We start from the raw sequence: 22,210 nt of genomic DNA, 5'->3' as shown, positions 1-22,210 counted from the left end.
AATCAGGACAACAAGAGAGCTGGTTTGCTTAGCAGCTGAGATCACTCCATCTTGGATTGGGGGTTCTCCCTACTACTTAGTAGTCCCGTGATGTGGGAAGCTTCTTAATTTCACTAAGGCTCAGTTTCCATATAAGACGTGGAGTGGTCAACAGTAATTGCCAGATAGGGATACTTAAAAGCATTAAGTGAGAAAAACGCATGTAAAATCATTAGCATAATGCCTTATCAATAAGTTCCCAATTGATGTCTCCGCCTCCCCTCTCCTTGTGCTCCTCCCCTTCCCCTCTTCCTCATCTTTTTCTTTTTCACATCACTTTACAGGAGTTTAGAGAAGTGAAAAATCGCTTCCCTAGAAAGAACTGGGTGAGGTTTTGAGAAATGAGTAGAATTTATTTTAGGATGGGAACAAGGGAAAGGATATATTTTGCAGAGACTCCTCCCTCAGATGTTGAGTTTCTTAGTGTGTGAGCACACACGCGCACATGCACACACACACACATACATACACACACACGGCTCAATCTTTTTTATTCCACAAGGGAGGACATTTATAGATGTCCTGAACCGTTTCCGTTCACTAACAGTAAATGGTACGGCTCTTTGTCTATCAGCATATGCTTCCCCTAAGGCTACACAGGGTACTTCTCCAATGCAAGTATTTACCAGGTCCCTATTCATGGGCAGTTATCTTGTTTCCAGATTTCTCCTTTATAAATAGCACTGAACACAAACTAGGAGGACATGGAGGTGGGGGTAGGAGTGAGGATTCTAATGTTAGACTGCTTCCCATTTGCCAGCTGAGTGACTTTGAGGAGAAAATTCAAGTCTTAGCGTCATTTTAGTACTTAATCTCTTATGGTTGTTTTGAGAATGCAAAACACGGAGCACAACGCCTCATGCATAGTAAATACTCAGCTCCAGAAATGTTAGTAGCGGTAGCATTAGCAATTGGGTACTAAAGACAAAGATTATGATAATATGCCCTGTAGAACTCCATGAGTAGCTCTATAGGCTAAATTCCTGCAAGTATAATTTCTGGTCAAAGGGCATGTAAAATTTTTATTTTAATGAACTTGCAAAATTCCACTCCAAAAATGCTATGTCAGATGACTCTCCCTTCAATAGATTTGATAGAAGTCTTTCTGTAGAGCCTCACCAACACTGTGTCATCAACCGTTTTAATCCAGTTCCTGGACATGGAAAGCTTTCAAGCCATCATTGAATGGAAGAGATAACACTTTGATAAGTTAAAAAGAGGATTTTCATTGTTTTAATTGGTACTTCCTTAATTATGAGTAAGTGTGATCATCGTTTTCTATTGTTATCAGGCATTTCTTTTCCTGAGAAATGACTGTTTTGATCTTTGCTCATTTTTAACAGATTTATCGACTTTTTCTTATTGGTATGGAAGCTCTCTTAATATAGTAAGGATATTATCTCCTTGTCGTGTTGGTGGCAATAACAGTCTGCTGACTTTTGATTCAGAATACAGTAGTCTTGCTATATCAATGGAGAGTTTTCAAACTTTATTCTAGGGACCATGGAGTAATAAATATAAATCACCAGGCATCATAAGCAGTTTTATATCTTCAGGACAATGAACAAGAATTCTTAAAAATCCTGTTGTAAAAATACGTTGCAAGAAACAGTCAAAATTTCTGCTGCCAATATAAATAGAGAGAAATGCAGAGTAATACAAATTTATTCTCACACGATTTGGAATTAGTGCTGCCGAGAGTATTTATAACCATGAACTCATGAAGGTAAAATACTGATGCATGAGCTGTCCCTGTCACAGCCCTTGCAGGGAGCTCTCTGCCTCAGGCCTGGTTGCTGGTTAAAGGCCTTGTGGCTGCACAGCTCTCCATCTATAGCCCAGAGGACATGGATACCACCTACTCACAAAGAGCCATTTTCTCTCTGTCATCAGCAGTTTGCAATTTCACACAATGTCCAAGACACATGATATGAAACTGTCCTTGAGTTCAGGTTTAGCAATGGAATGAATATTTCTTGCTCTTCAGAGTCACATCCTGCCTTAAATAAGCTAGACTGACGAAAATCCAAATTAAATTCAAATGAATTACAAAGAAATTATTTATCTTATAAAAGGATTTGTCACGTTACAGAAAGATTTTTCTAACTAGTAGGTGATTGAAACACAATTCAACTTGGAAAAGAAAATTTTCATATAAGCTTTTCAGAATGCATACATTGCCAAAAGCACTATATTTATACAAGGTTTTATGGTTACAACCCCCATCTTTAATTTGTAGATTTAAAAAAAAAAAAGTTTATTTTTCAATTTGGAAATACAATCTCCTATCTGCTCCACAAAGAAACATAAAATTGGTTCCTTTTCTTTTTTGTGAGGAAGAATGGCCCTGAGCAAACATCTGTGCCCTCCGTGCCCATCTTCCCCTATTTTGCATATAGGATGCTGCCTCAGCATGGCCTGATGAGTGGTGTAGGTCTGTGCCTGGGATCCAAACTCGTAAACCTGGGCCACTTCAGTGAAGCATGCCAAATGTAACCACTACGTCACTGGCCCAGCCCCATAAAATTGTTTCTTAATTCCACTATTTAAAAAATGTGGGGGCCAGCCCAGTGGCCAAGTGGTTAAGTTCTTGTGCTCTGCTTCGGCAGCCTAGGGTTTCACTGATTTGGATCCTGGGCACAGACATGGCACCGCTCATCAGGTCATGCTGAGGTGGTGTCCCACATAGCACAACCAGAGGACCACAACTACAATATACAACTATGTCCTGGGGGGCTCTGGAGAGAAGGAAATAAAAAAGAGAAGAAGGAGACTGGCAACAGATGCCAGCTCAGGTGCCAGTCTTTAATAAAAAAAACAAAACAATAATCCAAGAAAAAAATGTGTATAGTAGCAAGTGGAAATCTCCTTTCGCGTTGCTTTGTCCATCCCTTTGCTAACAAGTTTGATCTGTCCTTTTTGGTTCCTTGTTTACACTCACAGAGTGGTAAAGGATTTTGCAGATCCACTAAACATTCCCTAATTACAACTGCGTGATGGATGATCGGAGACCACAGGGAGGATCCCCACCCTCAAATGCCACTCCCACTTGTGACTGTGGATGTTCCACAAGCAGAAGGGAAACTGAATTAAAATAGAAGTTTGAGAGCAAATATCCATGGGTGGCATTTGACTTAAATTCACTCTTAGGAATGACTATCTACTCTCATTGGGAGAAGCTGTGGAGAAGCCGAGGGGCTGTCAGGAACGGGGCGGGGGGGTGTTGAAGAACACAAAGTCTGGACATCCGAAGCCGGTCTAGGACCATGGGTGGGGCGGCCCATTCCTCCAGATATGTCTCAGGAATGGTGGGTGATTTCTAAACCAAAAGGTCTTCATAAGCAGGCAGACACAGACCAAAAGGCGGAAGAGGGGAGAGCAGAAAAGGAAAGGATTCAAGACATCAATAGTATATGCAGACTCTTAAGCTGAAAATAAAATGTATTTTATGGTTGGGTAATATTTTATGATTAAAGTTTGTTATGATTCAATAGTTTTAAAGATCTATCATGTCTGACACCTGATACACGATAAACATTTTTTATTCAATAAATATATAGGATTGATATTACTAAAAAAACATCTACCAAGCCTGCTTTGGAGAACATATACACATACTGAACTGAAAAAAGATGGTCAGGACTGATTCAGTAAAATATTCATAATTGAGTTCAAATGAATGGGGCTTTGTGGCCAGTCTAGATTTATAGTTCAGCATAAGCCTTTGTTTGCAGGCCTCATCCTGGCCTGAGCACATGTCCAAAAACACGGGTTTCTCCAGCTTCCCCTCACCACATTGGGCCAATTGGCAACATCAGGCTGTAAAGTCATCTGCTACACTTTTTGGGCATTTCCTGTCAGGAAAAACTGGACATATGGGTGGTCTTCAAAAGTGATAATATTAAAGTGTGAACGAGCATTTGTTGGCACATGTTTGCGTAGCCAGTTGTTTTCCTATTTTTCATTACTGGCTTTTTTCTTGGTTGTCACTGCCCAATAAATGCCATAGCATAGTTTATGCTAATGAGTATCACTGATGCCATTTCTAACATTAGCATTTTATACTGTTATTAATGAGAAACCATACATTTAAAATATTGGTGCTTATTATTAAAATAAATATTCTTTTTGCACAAATTTGATTTCTTACCTTCTCTGTTTCCTGTCACTCTTGTACTCTTCCCAGTTACGGACCCCAGACACTCCCCTTTAATAGTCTAATTAATGAATCAGAGTGCTTTTTTAAATTCAGGTAATAAACTGGTGCTAACATGTAGAGTATAATCTCTCTGGTTTTTCTCCCTTTTTCAGATGATGAGTATTCAAAAGCTATTTACTAGGGGAGGGGCTCATTTTCAAATGAGGGCTGCAAAGGGAAGAGGCAGAAGGATCTGGAGCTATTCTGGTGTCAGAACCGTTTTATAAACATATGTGTTTAGAAGGCAATTCTCTATGTCATCTGGGTTTTGCTCAATGTTTATTTATATTTCTATTAGTCTACACATATACGTTATGCCAGAAGCTTCAGTTTCACCTTGATGACAATAAGTGTATACTATGCTCTTATCTATTTCTCATAATCCTCACACAGTGGTAAATTCCTAGGTTGTTTGGTAAATATTTGCGATATGAAAAAAAAAAAAACCCTGAAAAGCTGAACAGCCGAAATAGCAGTGTAAAAGAACTTACCAGCTATGGCCCCAGATAAAAGATATAAGCCGGAAACACGAGTTTCCCTTACGTCACCACACGGTTATATGACCTGTCCCGGCAAAGGAAGCATGGCACATGGGTCAGCCCCCCGGGAACGCACCTTCACATTCCGTTTTTGTCAGGAACGTGCCGGCTCTCCACGGTTTCTGGTGGAAGCCCGGACAGCACTGATCACAGCTATCACCACACGTGTTATGCTCACATTCACAGCGGGATTTCTGTCAAAAAGAGAGGGAAAAGCACACTTGCAGCAGTTTTTAGAACCACAAATGAGCAGCTTTCCCTGCAAGGTAGAATGAAGAAAAGAGAAAGTTTCTAGACTATGTACCAAAATGTAAACCTCCTGTCAGCCTGGGAAGGAAGAGGTGCCAGCCTTGGAGCTGGTATGTTTGATCAACACCAGCTTAGAGAGGTCCAGGCTGTTTCTGGAATCACTGGGCTCAGGCTTGGAAGAGAGCAGAGGCCCAGGGGCACTGGTCTTGAAGACTGAGATCCTTTCTCTGATGCCTGAGATCTGCAGGTTTTCTAAGTTGGATGTATCCATTCTAAGGCTTCCCTTAAAGTAATGTTAACATTTGCGGGTGTGGGCAGAGGGGAGAGAGTAGTTCCTAGGCTTCCAGGGGCATGGGCATAATAGAAATCGAATGTCCCAGGACTAATCGCCTGGCTGTGTGTGCTCCGAGTCCAGTCTCAAATCATCGTGTGGAACTGGCCCTCCAAGGTCACCTTGTGGGCTCTCAAAGCTTGGGAAATACCGCCCATCTGTACACCTGATAACCTGATAGCAAGCACCCACCCCAGGCAGAAAGCAGTACCACGGACCTCCCCAGACACATATGCCAGGGCATTTAACCTTCCCTAGGAGGTAACATTATAATGCATTAGTCAGAGAACTAGCTTTGGGAGAAATGCCATCTGTATTACAGTTTTAGCAGGAAAAAAAATCTATACATAGTACGAGTTCACTGCTCTTACTACTCAATATATTTCTTCCATATACTACACAGTAGATGATTTTGTATTTCATCAGTTTGTTTGTGACTGAGAAAAATAGATATTCATTCATCTTCTTTTCATGTTATGTTTGTTTAATGCATTGTCATTAATGAAAAATTCAACCCAAAAGCTTTCCAGCATTTTCTGGCCTGGTAGTTTCGATGCTCTCTTGAATATTTGTTTCTACCCCAGTCCTGACTGCCCCAGCCCTACCTCAGCTTCCTGTTCCAGGACCATTTATATTTCCTTCCATGCACATTTTTCATTTGTTTGCATTAATTTTTTGATGAAAACTTTTAAAAGAAATAGTCATGTTGATTGATGGCTGGCATTCTCTAAAGCTAAATCATACAGCAAGCTGTCATAGCTAGAGAACTTTCAAAATAGATACACCAGTTTGGAGCCTTTCTGGAAAAAAAACTAATCTGCTTTCTGATACTGTGATGGCTGACTTCAAAGTCTATCATCCTAACTGCCAGCTCTATTTCACCCTGGCAGGGCTTTCTGTTACACCGTCTAAGTGGGGACCTGACACCCATTCACAGTGTCCCTATCAGCAAAGCCTCTCATGAAGCATTTCACAGTTCAGAGCTTCATTTTGCCTAAGCGTCCTATAAATATACATACATTTGTCACTGGATCAAGTGGACAAGCCCTGGCATGACCATAGCAGATGCACATCCCTCCAACCGAAATATCCTTGACCGAGTAGTAATACTGCAAAAAGCAATCCAGAGAGAAATCCTGTTAAGATGACTGCAAGGTGAAAGTAACAAAAGGAGATATTTGGTTAAAAACTTTACTTTCGGCTTTTATCCTTAGTTTGAAGCACGATTGTGTTTCTGCAGGACAACTGAGGGCCCACAGAAGGGACTGCATGGCAATCATAGCACAAAGAAAGAATTCCTCTAATCCACGTTAGGTGGGCATTTTAGAAATTTCTTTCCCACAGACAGTACAAAGTCCGTGCTGGAGTACGTCTTACATAGTTTCTTGAAAGAAAGCCTCTTTTATTGTCTTATAGTAACTTCAGCATTCATGAATCACATGCAGACTCTTTTGTTTGATGGATTTGAAAAGAATCAACAAATTTAGAAGAATGTGCCCATAAAAATACATTTCTTAACCACATTAACAAGGAAATAAAAATTTACTAACTGCAAGATTGACTTCACATAATGTGAGGAGTAAACTAGATGTATAAAACACTGTTTTTTATTATTATTATTATGCTGAAATGTCCATGCAATTACTTTCCCATCTGAAGTTAATATAGAGCTATGTTTCTACTTATTTTAATCTACCTAGCTATTTTTTAAAGATTAATTGCAATGACAGAACTGGACTGTTTTTAGAATTTTAATTAATATGTATATGACATTTTATAATTATGAGATTACTCCACATTATCATCTGGAGTCCAAATAACCATCTCCAGGGCAGATAGTTCCATTATTCCACATATTCACATGAAAAAGAAAAAGACCAAACAGACTTAGAAATAAGTAGGTGAACACAAATCTTAGTTCCCTGACTATAAATTCCCTTTACTTCTTTTTTATTTTTGTTTGCTTTTGTGGTTTACATATAGTGTCTTTTATAATATTTTTGTCACATTATCTTATTGATAAACCTAGACCTCAGACTAACGGAACTTGATAGGAAGTTTAGGTAATGCAAAAGTCTGCTTTTCACTAACTTCATCACTCAATAATATAGACACAAATAGGGCATATTTGCTCAGAAAGCTGATACAGTAGTTTTTGTAGATGCTTTTAAAATTGGGAAGCCTGTTTTAAATATAAATGTGTAATGCCTCACTTTTGAGTCATGAAGAGGAGCTGAAATTCAATATCCTATTTTTATATATTTAAATATATATGTAGCATTTACTGAACTTGAGTATTTTCAAAAAACATATTTTTGTGTTAAATGTTACTGCACTATTTCAAAGGCTCATGTACAATGAAGTTATGAGTAATAGATGTGTGCCCCAACCCCCATTCTGCCTTCTGCAAAAGATGATAAAAAGACCACATTTACTTCCATTGATTTTTTTTCCTCTGATAGATATACTGTCAGAAAAGATTAAATTTCACTTCAAAATTATTCAGTCTTCTTCCATATATATTTTTAAGTCATGCCAAAATTACAATTAAAAGTGATTTTTTTAAGTGAAGAAGCTAAACATTGCTGGAAAATAATGATTACTTCTGTATAAGACAATTTACAATATGCTGAAATCTAATATGAGGTAAAATAATTTCAGGTTTGGAAAATACAGGGCACTCAAACATCCGCGTGTTCTATGGGGATAATAGAATTTGAAGGTGATTTTGCAATGATGGAGAGGTTAAGTGTGGGCAAGTTAAGTAATGAGAGGAGAAAATATGTGAGGGGTATTCACAACCTGTGAAAAGAGTGGCCCTTCAATATTCAGCCTACTGGTTTAGCAATTTGGCAACGGGTGGCAACAGTCTGAACTTAGCAGAATCATTCTAGAACTAAGTGTTTTGTCCCACAATCTTAATTTCTCCCTACAATACTCCTTTCACCTCCACCTCTAGTCAAATAGTAGATATTCTGTTAACATGGATTTGCCTTATGGAATCATAGCCTGAATTGACTCTCTTTGTAATAGTGTCTTGGTTGTGTAGCAGCATTCAAGGGAGTGACATAAACCAGTGCCTGTAGTGGGGCATAGACAGAAGGAAGCATAATTGTTACTCATAGCAACCTGGGCTAGGTCATAATCCCACAAATTCCAGTTTAACACCAGAAAACAGCACTTCTCTTAGCTCCTGTTTTCAAAGATTTGTTGAAAGGATGCTATAATCTTTTTTTCTGATATTTTATTCATAAAGGAAAATAAAAGAGTATATGGAATCAGTTTTCCCCTACAGCAGTGCTTTTTTAAACTATGGCTTGTGATTCATTAATGAAGCATAAAATCAAATTATTTGATTGGACAAAATGGTCCACAGACCAGCAACAGCGACATCATCTGGGAACATGCTGGAACTGCAGTTTCTCAACACTCATAGACCTACTGAATCAGAATCTGCTGAGATTTGAACAAAGGAAGATCTGTTGAACTTTAAAGTCGTTGATAATAACCGCTGCAACAAATCACTGAAAAATATCTTTTAAAGTGATTTAACAGGCAATTAAAAAGACAGGTGCAATATCATTCATAGGTTCCAATATGACTCATCCGAACTTACTCTTCGTGTGACAATGGGGTCAATTTCTCTGGGGTCTTTGTGGGCAAACATCATCAGGTCGGCATTCAGGGTGCGGATCCTCTGAAATCGCAGGCGAATGTAGCGAGCAGAGGTAAATTCCAGCAGTTCGGGAGAAGGATCATCAGCACTTGGTCTCCCATTGATCAAAGAGATGTGAATCTACACAATGTGAGAAAGAATTCAACAATTAAGTTTATCAACATTTAAATATCTGGTTTGGTTTGTTTTTTCTTGGAAAAATAAGGGTCAGCTCCTCTTCTCCCAATTAGCCAGTCAGATGCAGGTTCTTATTTACTCACTGAAATGTAGCGAACTAATTGGGAAATTTTATGGACCTTTTAATAGATGTACATTCAATTCATTAGTTTACATTTTAGGTGTTCTCTATATGCTGCAATTACCCTCATTCCTCTGTTCCAAGACATTGCATCAATCTTCCTAGGATTTCCATAAAATCTTAAATCATTCTCTTCCTGAAAATGATTGTGCCCCCAAATTATTTAAGAATCTGGTACAGTGGGATACCAGAAACTTGGTAAAAAAAGAAAAAAGGCACAAAATATCAGACAAAACAGGAACTTAAAATAATTGTGAACTTGAAAGTATCTAATTATACAGCCATAAAATATAGAGAGCAAAAATTGACACATTAAACATAAATCTACAAGTAGAGTGAGAGATTTCAATAGGTTGTTTTTCTGTTATTGTTTGTTTTTTAGTAGTTGATGGATCAAGAAGGCAAAAGTTTATCAAGGATATAACATAGTCTATGAAAATACATTCAAATCTGGATGGAATGGTAAATTTTTTAGGAAAATAATTTAGCATCATTGACATCGGCAGAAACAAAATCTAATTACACCACTTTCCATGTAAAAAATGGAGAAATGGCCAAAGAACGACCCTTGAAGGGTGCAGGGAGCCCACACCCCCTCAGGGACTTCACAGGGCAGAGAGTTCTAATGAGGGCCAAATGTCTGACAGAATTAAAAGAACTCTTATCATAGATAAAGGGGTTATCTCCCTAATACCTAAAGAACTCCTGTAAACCAACAAGAAAAAAGACCAACAACATAATGCAAAACAGACAAAACATATAAAGGGAGACCCAGCCCCGTGGCCGAGTGGTTAAGTTCGCACGCTCTGCTTCGTTGGCTCAGGGTTTCAGTGGTTTGGATCCTGGGTGCAGACATGGCACCACTCATCAGGCCACGCTGAGGCGGCGTTCCCACATAGCACAAACAGAGATACTCACAACTAGAATACACAACTATGTACTGGGAGCCTTTGGGGAGAAGAAGAAGAAGAAAAAAATATATTGGCAACAAGTATTAGCTCGGTGACAATCTTTGAAAAAAAAGATATAAAGGGACTATTGAAAGAAAAGGAGATAAATGGCTGTTAAACTTTTGATAAGATAGTGAACCTCACCCAGAGTAAGACAACTGTTAATTAAAATCATAATAGTAAACTCTTCCCACTTTTTCAGCTTGTCAAAACCTCCAAATATTGATAATAATCCATAATAGCAAGACTGGGTGGGTACAGGCATTCTCATACACTTATCGGTGTAAGCGTAGAATGGCACAAACCCCACTGAAGGCGAATTCAGCAATAACTATTAAAATTACAAATGTATAGAATGTTTTACTTAGAAATTCCACTTCTGGGAAATTGTCCTACAAATACTACATATATATGTAAGATTTTTTTTTTTAGTAAACCAAAAGGCTAGAAATAATCTAATATTCATCAATGTGCAACTGATTAAATAAATTATACATCTATATAGTGAATTATGTACAGCATAAAAAAGAATGAGGAAACTCTCAATATAGTGATAGAAAAAATTATTTTCACTTTTTTGTGCTTTGTAAAAGCATTATTACCTATGCAATAAACTAAATCAAATCAAAATTATTAAAAAAATTGAAATCGAGTGATAGGTTTTGGGCTGAAACACACAAACACACGCATGCACACAAGCATGTACACACACACCCAGGAGGCTAAAGAGACCAGAATGCAAGAAGAAAGGAGTCCTGTGCTGGGCTGGGAGCTATTCAGGAACATGACAGTCCTTACGTGCCCTGGGAACCGTGACTTGAGGTCGCCCACTGGAATTTTCAGACACTTTTGCAAGATGATATATCATATGTGTTAATTACATTTTTTGACAGGAGAGGCAATGACATGTGTTTCCATTCCTAACATCCTGCATTTAGATAATCCCTGAGCACATTTTACACGCTGACTGCCAATAAACTACGGATTCACTAGAGAAATAAATATAGCAAACTCTGAGATGAGAAACTAATTCTGATGTCACAAAGAATAGACTCAAAATGCCGCATGGCAAAAATATGAAGTGTCTCAGCTAATTGAGTCTACCTTGGTTACTTAGTAAAGAATAAATTCACTTACATTTGAGGATGATAGAATGCAAGCTCTACTAAAATAGTAAATCTCAAAATACTGAATCCCCTCCTCCTAATGTAGGAAATTCTAAAAGAGTAAAGTAGATTTCGTATATCCCACAGTTCTGGCACTTAGCAGGTGAGCCAGAAATGTGATTAAAATTAGCTTGTCTCTATTACTTAAGAAGATATCAATTCAATTTTAAAAGAAGGAATAAATAGATGTATGAAGCAATTAAAATTAGTTCCCCTTAGAGATTAATTTTGGCATTCAAAAATATCACCAGTGCCCTTGAATTCATGCTTAAATTTCAGTCTTATCAACTCTCCCTTGACGGCTCCTTAAAAATGGTATTTGAAAGAAAGGAGGAAATTGCTACATGTCTAGCATTAAACTTTTGGAAAATTGTTAATATTTATTTGTATTAATGCCATGGTGAATCATATTTGTGCTGTATGTGGAATCAGTAACTTCCTCATCTAAACATACAGGAACTTTAAAAAAAAAATGGTGCACATGTTCTCATTTAGGTTAATAAACCATATGATAGCTACATAAAGGATTCATCAAAAGAACACTTCTCCTCACAGCTTTGGTATTTTCATCAAGCTCCTCTGCCAAGAGATCTTGTGAGTATAGTTAGGCTCAAGCTGTTTTTGGGATATAAAACCAGCCAGCTGTTTGGCCATGTTGTATGCAGTTTCCTTCCATCATTTTTTCTTTTCTTTTCCTTTCTTTTTTTTTTCATTCTCCTTCAAAATAAATCATAATATTGGAGGGGATAGCTCCACTGGCACGATGCTGTGTAATTCCAAGTCCATGGGATGGTTGAGCATACTTCCTGATTTCCTGTGGGGTGACAAGTGGAGGGTGTCTCTCTTCAAAAAGATGAAAAGTGTCAGTCCTCAAGACTACCACTATCTTGCTGTGAGGCCATGGGAAGTCTGTGGCATCTAGTGTCTTCCGAAACGATTTCCATTACAGACATGTTGGTGGGTATATGTTCATGCTGTCAAAGGAATTCATTCCAACTGAAAATGTCAGCCTGATTAACAACTGGATTTTTAGATTTTAAAATTATACTCTTCTTTGAAATTAGTTATCACAGATAAATAAAAAGGAAAAAACTCCTGAGAAATATCCTTTTATGACCAAATGATTAAGCCAATATTACACTCTAACCATCCAAATAATTCTGTTTTTCCTAGTGTAAGCAGACAATATAAATCATGTTTCTCTTGCAGATGGATAAGACCTCTACACCTCTATGGCATTTTTACTTTTATGATGAGAATACAATTTAAAAGTGTTTTATGCAGCAAATAATCAGATTTCTAGTATGGATAAGTGTCCCTCATTATTATGCTTTTCTATTTTTATTACCACATCTGCTTTAGATTGTTGGAAGAACTCTGTTCCTAATACTCTTCCCCATGATGCAAGTGTGTTGAGTGAATGGATGGATGGGACAACGAAGGCTACTACATGATCATTAATAATTACCAGAAACCTTGAAATGAATAGTGGAAGTGGATGGAGTTGACAACTTAATGTGTAGTATGCTCTCTTAGAACACTTTAGAATCCCATTTGAATTATCAGTCTCTAAGTGTGCCAGTGAAATAGGTACAACAATTTGAAACTCAGATGACCCTAGGGGATATAACAATAAAATCCATATGTTTAGGATGAGATTAGCTATCTATAGGTGAGTCAAAGAATTTGTATGTAAATGAGTGGCTGAGACTTGGGGGTACATCATGATTAATATGATATTATTTCAGAGAGGAGAACAAGATTACAATGATAACTTTGAAAAATGAGCCTAATCCCTTTTATTTTACCCTGCACAAAAACAAAAAAAAAGCATATCTTTGGAGAAAGTGGGTGAGTTGTATGAAGCTTAGGAAAGGGGGATAGTGCAACAACTTGTTATCGTGTTTCCAGCACAGAGAAAAGGCTCTGGGTGGTCATTGGGAACCCCTTAAATGATCAAATTTCAGTCTTCATCATACTTGATTTCTTAGCAGCATTTGAAACAATTGATTACTCCATTGGCTTCCAGCACACCACACTGTCCTTGTTTTCCTCCTACCTCTCCGGTTACCCTTTCTCAATATTCTTTGCTACTTACTACTGTCTCTCCTCCCTAACTTTTCAATATTGGAGCACCATGGTGCTCAGTCTTTGACCTTTTCTTCTGTTCTATCCACACTTACTCACTTTGTAATCCCATCGAAGCTTATGGCTTTAAATACCACCTACACTGATGTCTCCCACATGTATATCTCCAGGCCTGAGCTCTCCTCTGAAGGTCAGGATGCAGGATCCAACTGCCTCCCTGAAGCTGGGTACCTGAGGGTTACTATAAAGATTCTGTAAGAACATGACTACCCTTCAACCTTGTTCCCAACACAGACACAGATGAAAGGAAGCTAATCTTGTTAATTTGTTGTTTTCTTGTTTAACCTGAGGGATGAGTCAAGGGTCGGAAGAATTTATGACCTTCTTTTGCAAAAGAAAAAGAATGCATTTAAAGAAGTTTCCATCACCTGATAACCAGCTCCCAGCTGCATTGACACCCAGAGGTCTGATGGTCCAAGATTGTATCTGGAGTGAAAGAAGCATGGACGTCCCATTTGTTCCTCCAATACTCCTCCTCCCAAACCCCTTAGCTCTATAAAGAACTCCTGCTTTCTTCTTTCGTTAAGGAGGATTTGAAAGAACCTATCTTCCAGCCTTCTCATTTTGGCCAATTCAAATAAAACTTTCTCCCTCTCCAAGCACTGACGTCTCAGTAACTGGCTTATTGCCAATCAGCCACATGAACTTGAACTTCAGTATCATTCTGGATACATTTCTGTGACTGTCTAATAGGTATCTCAAGCTTATATCTCCAACTGAGTTCCTGCTCTTGATCCCACAGTCTTCCCAATCTCGCTAAATAATTTTACCCTTTCAGCTACTCAGGACCAACAACTTCGAGTCATGCTTGCTTGCTTTTGGTTTTTTTCTTCCTACATCCAATTTGTCTGCAAATCCTATTTGCTTTACCTTCAAAATACATCCAGCACCCAAACACTTCTCACCACCTCCACTAAACCATCTTGGGTCCAAACTTTCACCATCTTCTACCCAGACGGTTCAATAGGATATTCCTGCTACCACTGTTAGCTCCCTAGGGTCTATTTTCAACACAGCGGCTAAACAGTCTTTTAAAATATAACTTTGGTCATGCCCTTCTTTTCCTTAAAACCTGCTAATGCTTTTCTATTTCACTACCAATAAAAGTCAAAATTTTTACAATGAACTACAAGATCCTATACTATCTGCAGTGCCGTCCCTCCCACCCTCAAACATTGCCAAAGGAGAAAACAATGACTGTTCTGAGCTCCTTCCTATTCTTTCCCTCATTCACAAGGCTGCAGGAGGACCGCTATCTTTGAGAGAACACGCCAGACAGGCTTTTACCTCCAGGCTTTTGCACTTGGGGTTCCTTTGCCTGGAATGTTCTCCTCCTGGATATTTCAATGCTCACTTCCTCATCTCTTTCAAACCTTGCTTAGATGAGGCCTTCTCACAGAGTCCTTCCGTGATGTTCTAATTACAGCGTAAACTGCATCCTGGCACTCACTATTCCCTTTTGAATGAAGGGGAATGAAGGATGTCCCGCTGCTTCATTTTTCTCCGTAGTTCTTGTCTTCTGACTTACCGTGAATATAATTTACCTTGTTGATTTTGTCTCTCCTTCCACTAGAACATAAACCCCAAGAGTTCAGGAACTTTTATCTGTTTTGATAACTGATATAATCTCCAGCACATAAGACATTATTTAACAAAAATCAAGTGCTAATTAAAAATTTTTGAATAAATAAATGGAGTAAATGAAACATATAATTCCTAAATATTTCGCAAATTCAACTCGCTTTCTATCTCAAAACAATTTCATAGAATAATTCACCGGATTTTTCTGTTAATGTATGAGTAAATCTTTGAGAGTGCTGTTTCCACAAAATAAAATTAAAGTCAGTAATCCTTCATATCATTTCCTACCCAAGCATTTTGAGTTATGTTGATTTAGAGAAAATTAGGAAATTAATGGCTTTATCCACGATTTCCGCATATCTAAGTCTACTATGTTTCTTAATATCAGTTAAACATTAGTTAACTTTATTTTCTCTTACACCAAAGTTTCATTTTGACAGGCTATTTTCAGCTGAGAAGAACACATAAATGTGTTTTCTGACTCGTAAGGCATTATATTTGAACTTAAGAACAATTCAACTTAATTTTGTTAACCAGAGCAAAGTGGACCTTACTCATTGGTTCGTTCCTTCTTTGGGCAGATCACGATCCGCCTTTTTCATTGTCCAACCTATAAATTTGATGTACTGTTATTTACAAAAGAGTCCATCAAAAAACAATAAACTATATTAAAATTATAGAGTAGATTCCTTAAACACTAAGGACATGCAATAACTATCAATAACGTAATTAACAACTAAAGAGTAATGCTTCTAGAAGAAAAGTTTTTATTAAATGTATTATCATCTTTATGGATTGTCATTAGTTTTATTGTATGTAACTAAATAGTTATTGAAAAATAACCTTCCTCATCTTATCAGAAAAGTTTCACTGCAATTTTTAAAATCTTTTCAAATCATTCAATATTTTTAAAGTATTAAAAATGTGAAAATACGTAAATATATATAAATTAATGCATGGGTAATAAAAATATAATGGATAAATAATAAAAGTTGCATAATATGTCATTTATAATGCAGGTTAATAAAATATGTGAACATTTCAGACTAGAGATTTCCCTATCAAGAATCTTTAGGCCTTAATGAGCAGATAGGATATTGAGGACTCAATCTTTTCCCAGTCCATTATTTCCAGCTATTTCAGACACAGTTTACTGAAGTCCTCTGTCTATTTTCCTTTATCCTATATTTTATTTCCCCCAATTAACAGCTGTCATTTTTATGATTATTTTTATTAATTCAAATACTGCTCATTTGCACATCTAGACAATGAAGTACTCTGAAGGCTTAAAACATATGCTTCTCAAGCATCATCTCTGGTCCCCTTCTTCACACATCAATATTTCTCATTCATTCATTTAAATCAGTCACTCACTCATCCAAAAATATTTACTGCCTTCTATATTCAAGGTAATTGAATAATTTTCACTTCCCCTTTTGTGTCATGGTCTATCTCATCTCTGGACCCTTTTGTCAAACACCTTTATGGCCTCCCTACTGCTCCCCATTTGCACAGATGTACATTATACATCTTTCAGGTCTCAGCTGAGATCCAACTGCTTCTTTCGATGAACACCTCCATGTCCTGTCTTGGAGCTCCTCCTGTGAATTCTCCAAGCTCTCCTGTTTTCATTGTCTATTTACTTGCTTGTGTCTGCTACTAGACTGTGAGTTCAATGAGAACAGGAACTTTGTCTTACGTACAATGTACTCTCGGTACTTAATGTAGTGAGTAGTACATAGTAGCTTCTCAGTCATTATTTGTTGACTGAGTAAATCAGTATCAGAGCCCAAATTTACAGACTGTGATAGAACTTCCAATGAATTAACTCTTTCCTCAAACATTCACAATTTTTGCGTTTGTATATCATTTAAAATTTGACTTTGCATATATTTTAATTATATTTTATCTATATTTTTAATTCCATTTATTGGATATACATCAAGAATTGTAGCATGAATTTTATTTACCATAATTGAATAAATCTCACTAAAGCTGTAATAATTCAAGTACCTAAAAGAACATAGCATGGGCATCCTTGTAGCTCCAACATTTGGTTAAACCAACACAAAATTATTTAAGACACTAGTACAGGCATTTCTGAAGATAAAAATAATACAATAAACTTGTATAAATAGATACATTCCTTTAGGCGCCTCAATATTCCCACTTACTAGAATTTGAAAGACTATCTTTTCATGCAGTGTCATGCACTGAACTAGTTTGGAGGGTCCTTAATAAATATCCCACTATCATTAGAAGTTTAAAAGCCCAACCAAAACAACTACTCTTCCATGGTTGCTGACTATTGAGATGCTTGAAAAGTAATATTTTAATACATAAAATGTCAAGGACTGTGCATGACCTTAACTTCCTTAACTAACCTATTTCAAAAATACAGGGAAATGTCAGCTCAATGAACTGTTTAACACATATGACTGTGTCATTGACAGCTCCACCCCTGAGCTTACTCTTAACAGGTCTTTTGCTCTCCCATAAGATGATATTTTGCTTTTGACACGTACTCAGTTCCAATTGCCCCTGAAACTTAGATTGCTTTTCTCCTATTCTTTAGCACTAAAATTCTTCCATTTGTCATTCCTGGATGAAAGCTTTGCCTTCCATGAAATATTTAAACAGATTCTTCAATGTCAAAGCAATAGTCATTAATAAATTGCAGCATAATAAGAAAATCAGTTCTCTTCAAAGAGTATTCATCATCTTATGTTTTTATTTATCTTCCCTCCTAGTGAAACTGGTTAAAATATTATACTCCAAAGATTTGTGCAGCTTCTTTCCTGGTCAAAGAAGAGTCAGTCTCTCTCTCTCTCATTTTGTATCATAGTTATTTATTTTTGTACCAATAGCAGATTTCATGTGGCAGTGCTTTCTAACTCCTATGGAACTACTCAACACATGGAATGGCTAAGTTTTTGGAAAGATCAAAAATAGAAGCAATGTCTCAGCTGCTTTAGCACTTCCAATCTCAAAGTCTCAAAAGTGGTATGGTCCTTCATTTCACAAAGCTTCTGGTGGTCTTCCAGCTCTGTACAACCCAAAGCAATCCAGCAAAGCATTTATTTCTAAGCCCCTTGCTCAAAATGAGCTTAGGTTAGTTTCATGTGAAACCTGCCCAGATGGGTGAACCATAATCTATCATAATTGAATGGAAGATCTTGGGATCATTTCCACTGGTCATGATGTATAAAAGGAACAAAGCCAACGAAGTCTCGGAAATTTTCGAAAAGGGAAAATTATTACTACATATAAATATCACCCCCTCTCTTTTTTTTTTCTCTGAAAGAACCTTGACACACAGGAGCTCATTATACATCTATTTTAAAATTTCTAATTATTTTCAAATAATACTTTTAAAAATTACTCCAAGTTAAAAGATTTTTTTTCATTTATCATTTGTGTTTTTCCTTCTTCAGTTAAAATATAATATTTGCATGGATAAAAGAAGAGTTGTCAAAATAAGTTTCCTCAACCTCTTTTGGGAGCTTCTCATTTAAATTTTATCACATGCACATGTCAGTACTAAATCTTTGTACTGTCAAGCTAAGACTAAATAGGGATACAGACATCATCTGAAATTCACAGCCAGGAAAGAATCTAAGGGGAGTAGCTTCCGAGCAGGCCATGAGGGAAAATCACCAGAGGGAACATTCTCTCACTCTCCCCAAACATTTGCATTGCTCCAAATTTCATTGTGGGTATGTCTCAACCAGAGACAGCCTAAGAGAATAGAATCATTTGTCATCTATTCCAACTTCAGAGCTGTTTCAAGCAATACACAGGACCTTGTTCGTAAAAACATTAGTGGTTATTATTGTGTACTTACTGGATACCAGACACTTTTGCATGTGATCTGTGTTTACTAACTCATTTAGTACTAACTCATTTAAAGCTTACAACAATCTCATAAGGTTGGTGATATTATTGTCTCCTTTTTTAAGAAGAGAAACAGACGCTGAAATTTTGACGAGTATGGCAAAGTTCCTATAGCTAGAGTGTGTTCCAATTCTAGTCTGACTTTGTTGGCTGAGCTCCACGGTGCTACCTCACAGAGCAGGAATTTAGTATGCATTTGTTGAATGAACAATAGCTGGTCATCCAGGCCCTATTTGCAGACTTCCAGCACCACTGGAAAGAGCCTTTGCCATGCACCCTCCCTCCATTCTTTTATTTGCCTTACTTCCATTCCAATCCTGTCTATGATTGATCTTGGTTTTTTAATTCTGTTTTCTCTTTATTGTCCTGTTCTTGCTCCTCTGGAATTATCTATACTGTTTGATTTCTCCAGCTCTTGGCTTTTCTTCATGAATTAGGGTCACATTTATCCTACTGGTTTTATCACCTCTAGACTTCCTGGGGTAGACTGCATACTATGCCCCAGTTCACCACTCAGGACTCACCACTGGATCAGGTGGTGCCCCGGTCTCCTGAGAAAGAGCAGGAGTGAGGTATATTAAAGCACAAAGGATCACTAAGACAAGCGACAGTGCCAGACCTGATTAACACCTACTGGCATCGATCCATATTAGTAGAGATCCTCATGTTAAATGGAAGCAAAGCTCTCCATTGACCAAAACCAGTACCAGAACATGTCCAAGAGTTGAAGTCTAAAGCATCAATTATCCAGAAAAGTACCAACCCTCCCTAAAGTCTTACAAACATCATAATAAATGAAATTGGTTATGACAAGTTTAACCTAAGTATTTTAGTAAGTAAAATTCAGTTACTGGTGTGCAAAAAAATTAATTTATACTTTATGGTAAATTCTACTAAGTAGGAATCATTAAAACGCCAAATTATAGGAAGAAGGGGAAAATAATATGTTAATACCAAAAATAAATATCTGTGAAAGCAACATGCTCTTCCTGAATGTGGAGAACTATTAGAGAAAGTCCCAAATAGGAAAAAAAGCAACTGAGAGTACCATGACCTACATTGGACAGAACAATCAGTACACTTGAAAGACAGACAATAACAGCACAGAGGAAAACTTAAGCAACATTTTCCTGTTTTGTTTTCAGTCCCCGTGTGGGAACACTTGTTTAAAATTAAAATAAAATCTTGGAGCAGGAGGTCTAAATACAGCGCCAGATCCTGTGTCATTAGATTGGAACAAAACCTAGATGCGTACTTGAAATTTAAATTCAGTCTCTCTTTCATTCTCCTTCTCTGACTCAAGGTTCCTCAGAGAGAAATTGTTTGTGTGTGTGTGTGTGTGTGTGTCTGTGTTTTGCAAGTTTATAAATGAAAAGCTATATAAATACATTAATTTGATATTTTTCCCATTTATACAGAAGAAGCATTTTGGGATGGCCATTGGCAACTTCAACTAATTTAACATTCAGAAAGGTTCAACCTCAAACAAGATGTCAGAGACTAAATTATGGAGACATATTAATACTTAGAGAAGAGTTTGAACATAGACACAAAGTTCTCAAGGTTGAGCATGTCCCCTAGGCTAGCTGTATTTTTAACATCCCTAACATATGTAGACAGAAACTTGTCTCTATGTGACTTCCCACCTGCCCCTGCCCTCTGACACTTGCCCACCAACCACCTACTCTCATCAATACAGGGACAGGCTCATTCTCTGCCATGTTCTTTTCTTCTTTCTCTCTCCCCTTATTTTTGCTTTCATTTTATTAATTTTTTGGTGTCTTTTATATCTTATTCTCTACTCATCTCTTACTTTTTTTTTACTCTTGCCTGCTTCATTTCATTTCATCTTTAGAGTGAAATTGTATATTCACGGTTGGTCAAGTTTCCACGCTTTCAAGTGAAATCGTGTGCTCTATTATTAAATATGGTCTCTAGCCTATCTTTGTAAGGGGAAACTACAGGTCTTACCTCTCTGATCATAAGATTTTTTCATTGCACAAAGAGTAAAAAAGTAAACAAAAAATATTGTGGTTTTTTTACACAACAAAATTTTCTATTTCTGTAACTAAGGAATTTTCATTTCACCAGGTTTATAAATCAAGGTACCAATGAGTCTGTGTATAAGATTGCAAGGATGCTTGTATATGTATGCTTTTCGAATTTTGGCTAAGCCTCTGCCTGACGCTTTCTATAACTGTGTGTATTTGTGTACGTTCAAATAGTTAATCACAGTTTAAGACCATATATGTTGGAGACAGACCGCCTGACTTCAAATTCTGGCTCTGCCACTTACTACCTACGTGAGTGTAGGCAATTTACTTAAGCTCTCTGTGCCTCAGTTTTCTCTGTAAAAGGCAAATAACAATAATACCTACCTTATCATTCTCTTTGCTGGATTAAAAGAGAGAATTCATGTAACCTGAATGGAATAATGCCTAACACATGGGAAAAACTAAGAAGTGTTAGTTGTTGGCTAAGCAGGATGTGCTGCACCCTTTAAAGCAGTGACCTACTGCCAACCTGGACAGCCTCAGACAACATATGTAATAGAAAAAGTTCCCACCCAAACAGAGAGGTGATTCTGGAAATGCTAAGATCGTTGAACATCAACAGGAGACCAGGCATCAAGGAGAACAGGACATGTGCCTGCCTTTTGAGTTCTTTTCATATCCAATTTCCCATAAGCATTTAAGACAAAGAAAGATCAGAGGGCTTCCTGGTTCAAACCCCCGCTGGGTCTGTGCTGGGGCTGTTGCTCTGCAGAATGGCCTATATTCCCATCTCCTGACACAATGGCCTTTGGGGCTGAGGACAGAGTAGGTGACCAAGTGCCAACACAAGGGCTGTAGGAAGAGGTCGTAGAGTTACTGACGTCTGGGCAGTAGTGTGTGAGAGGAGAAAGCTGAAGAGGAAAAGTATGCAGTTTGGGAAGGGCTCTCTGTAAAACTGACTTCATCCTTGAAATTGTGTTGGAGTTACCAGGTTTGCAGCACAGCACTTTGATGTGCACAGATGGCTAGATATCCTTCAACAATATCAAGGTTTTAAGGAAATGTTTCATTGAAGAGGTTTGGTGTTAATTTTACCTGCTTTGTTGAACAACAACAACAACAAATAGGAACTATGTCAACAGTATCC

General features: G+C 37.5%; 1 protein-coding gene across 3 annotated transcripts in view; it reads right to left on the bottom strand.

Moving 5' to 3' along the window:
- The window catches only part of LAMA2 (laminin subunit alpha 2), a 541,014-nt gene that overhangs the window by 311,519 nt on the left and 207,285 nt on the right, over nt 1-22,210 (bottom strand). For all 3 annotated transcript variants that reach the window (XM_014734836.3, XM_070223794.1, XM_070223795.1), the window contains exons 5-7: nt 8,973-9,152; nt 6,376-6,465; nt 4,853-4,970 (exon numbers count right to left, since the gene is read on the bottom strand). In XM_014734836.3, coding sequence (XP_014590322.1) covers nt 4,853-4,970; nt 6,376-6,465; nt 8,973-9,152 — 388 coding nt within the window. The remainder of the gene's footprint in view (nt 1-4,852; nt 4,971-6,375; nt 6,466-8,972; nt 9,153-22,210) is intronic.

This window comes from Equus caballus, chromosome 10 (assembly GCF_041296265.1).
Source record: "Equus caballus isolate H_3958 breed thoroughbred chromosome 10, TB-T2T, whole genome shotgun sequence".
Taxonomy (NCBI): domain Eukaryota; kingdom Metazoa; phylum Chordata; class Mammalia; order Perissodactyla; family Equidae; genus Equus; species Equus caballus.
Note: the sequence above shows the minus strand (reverse complement) of the source record. Positions and strands in the feature narration are given on the sequence as shown.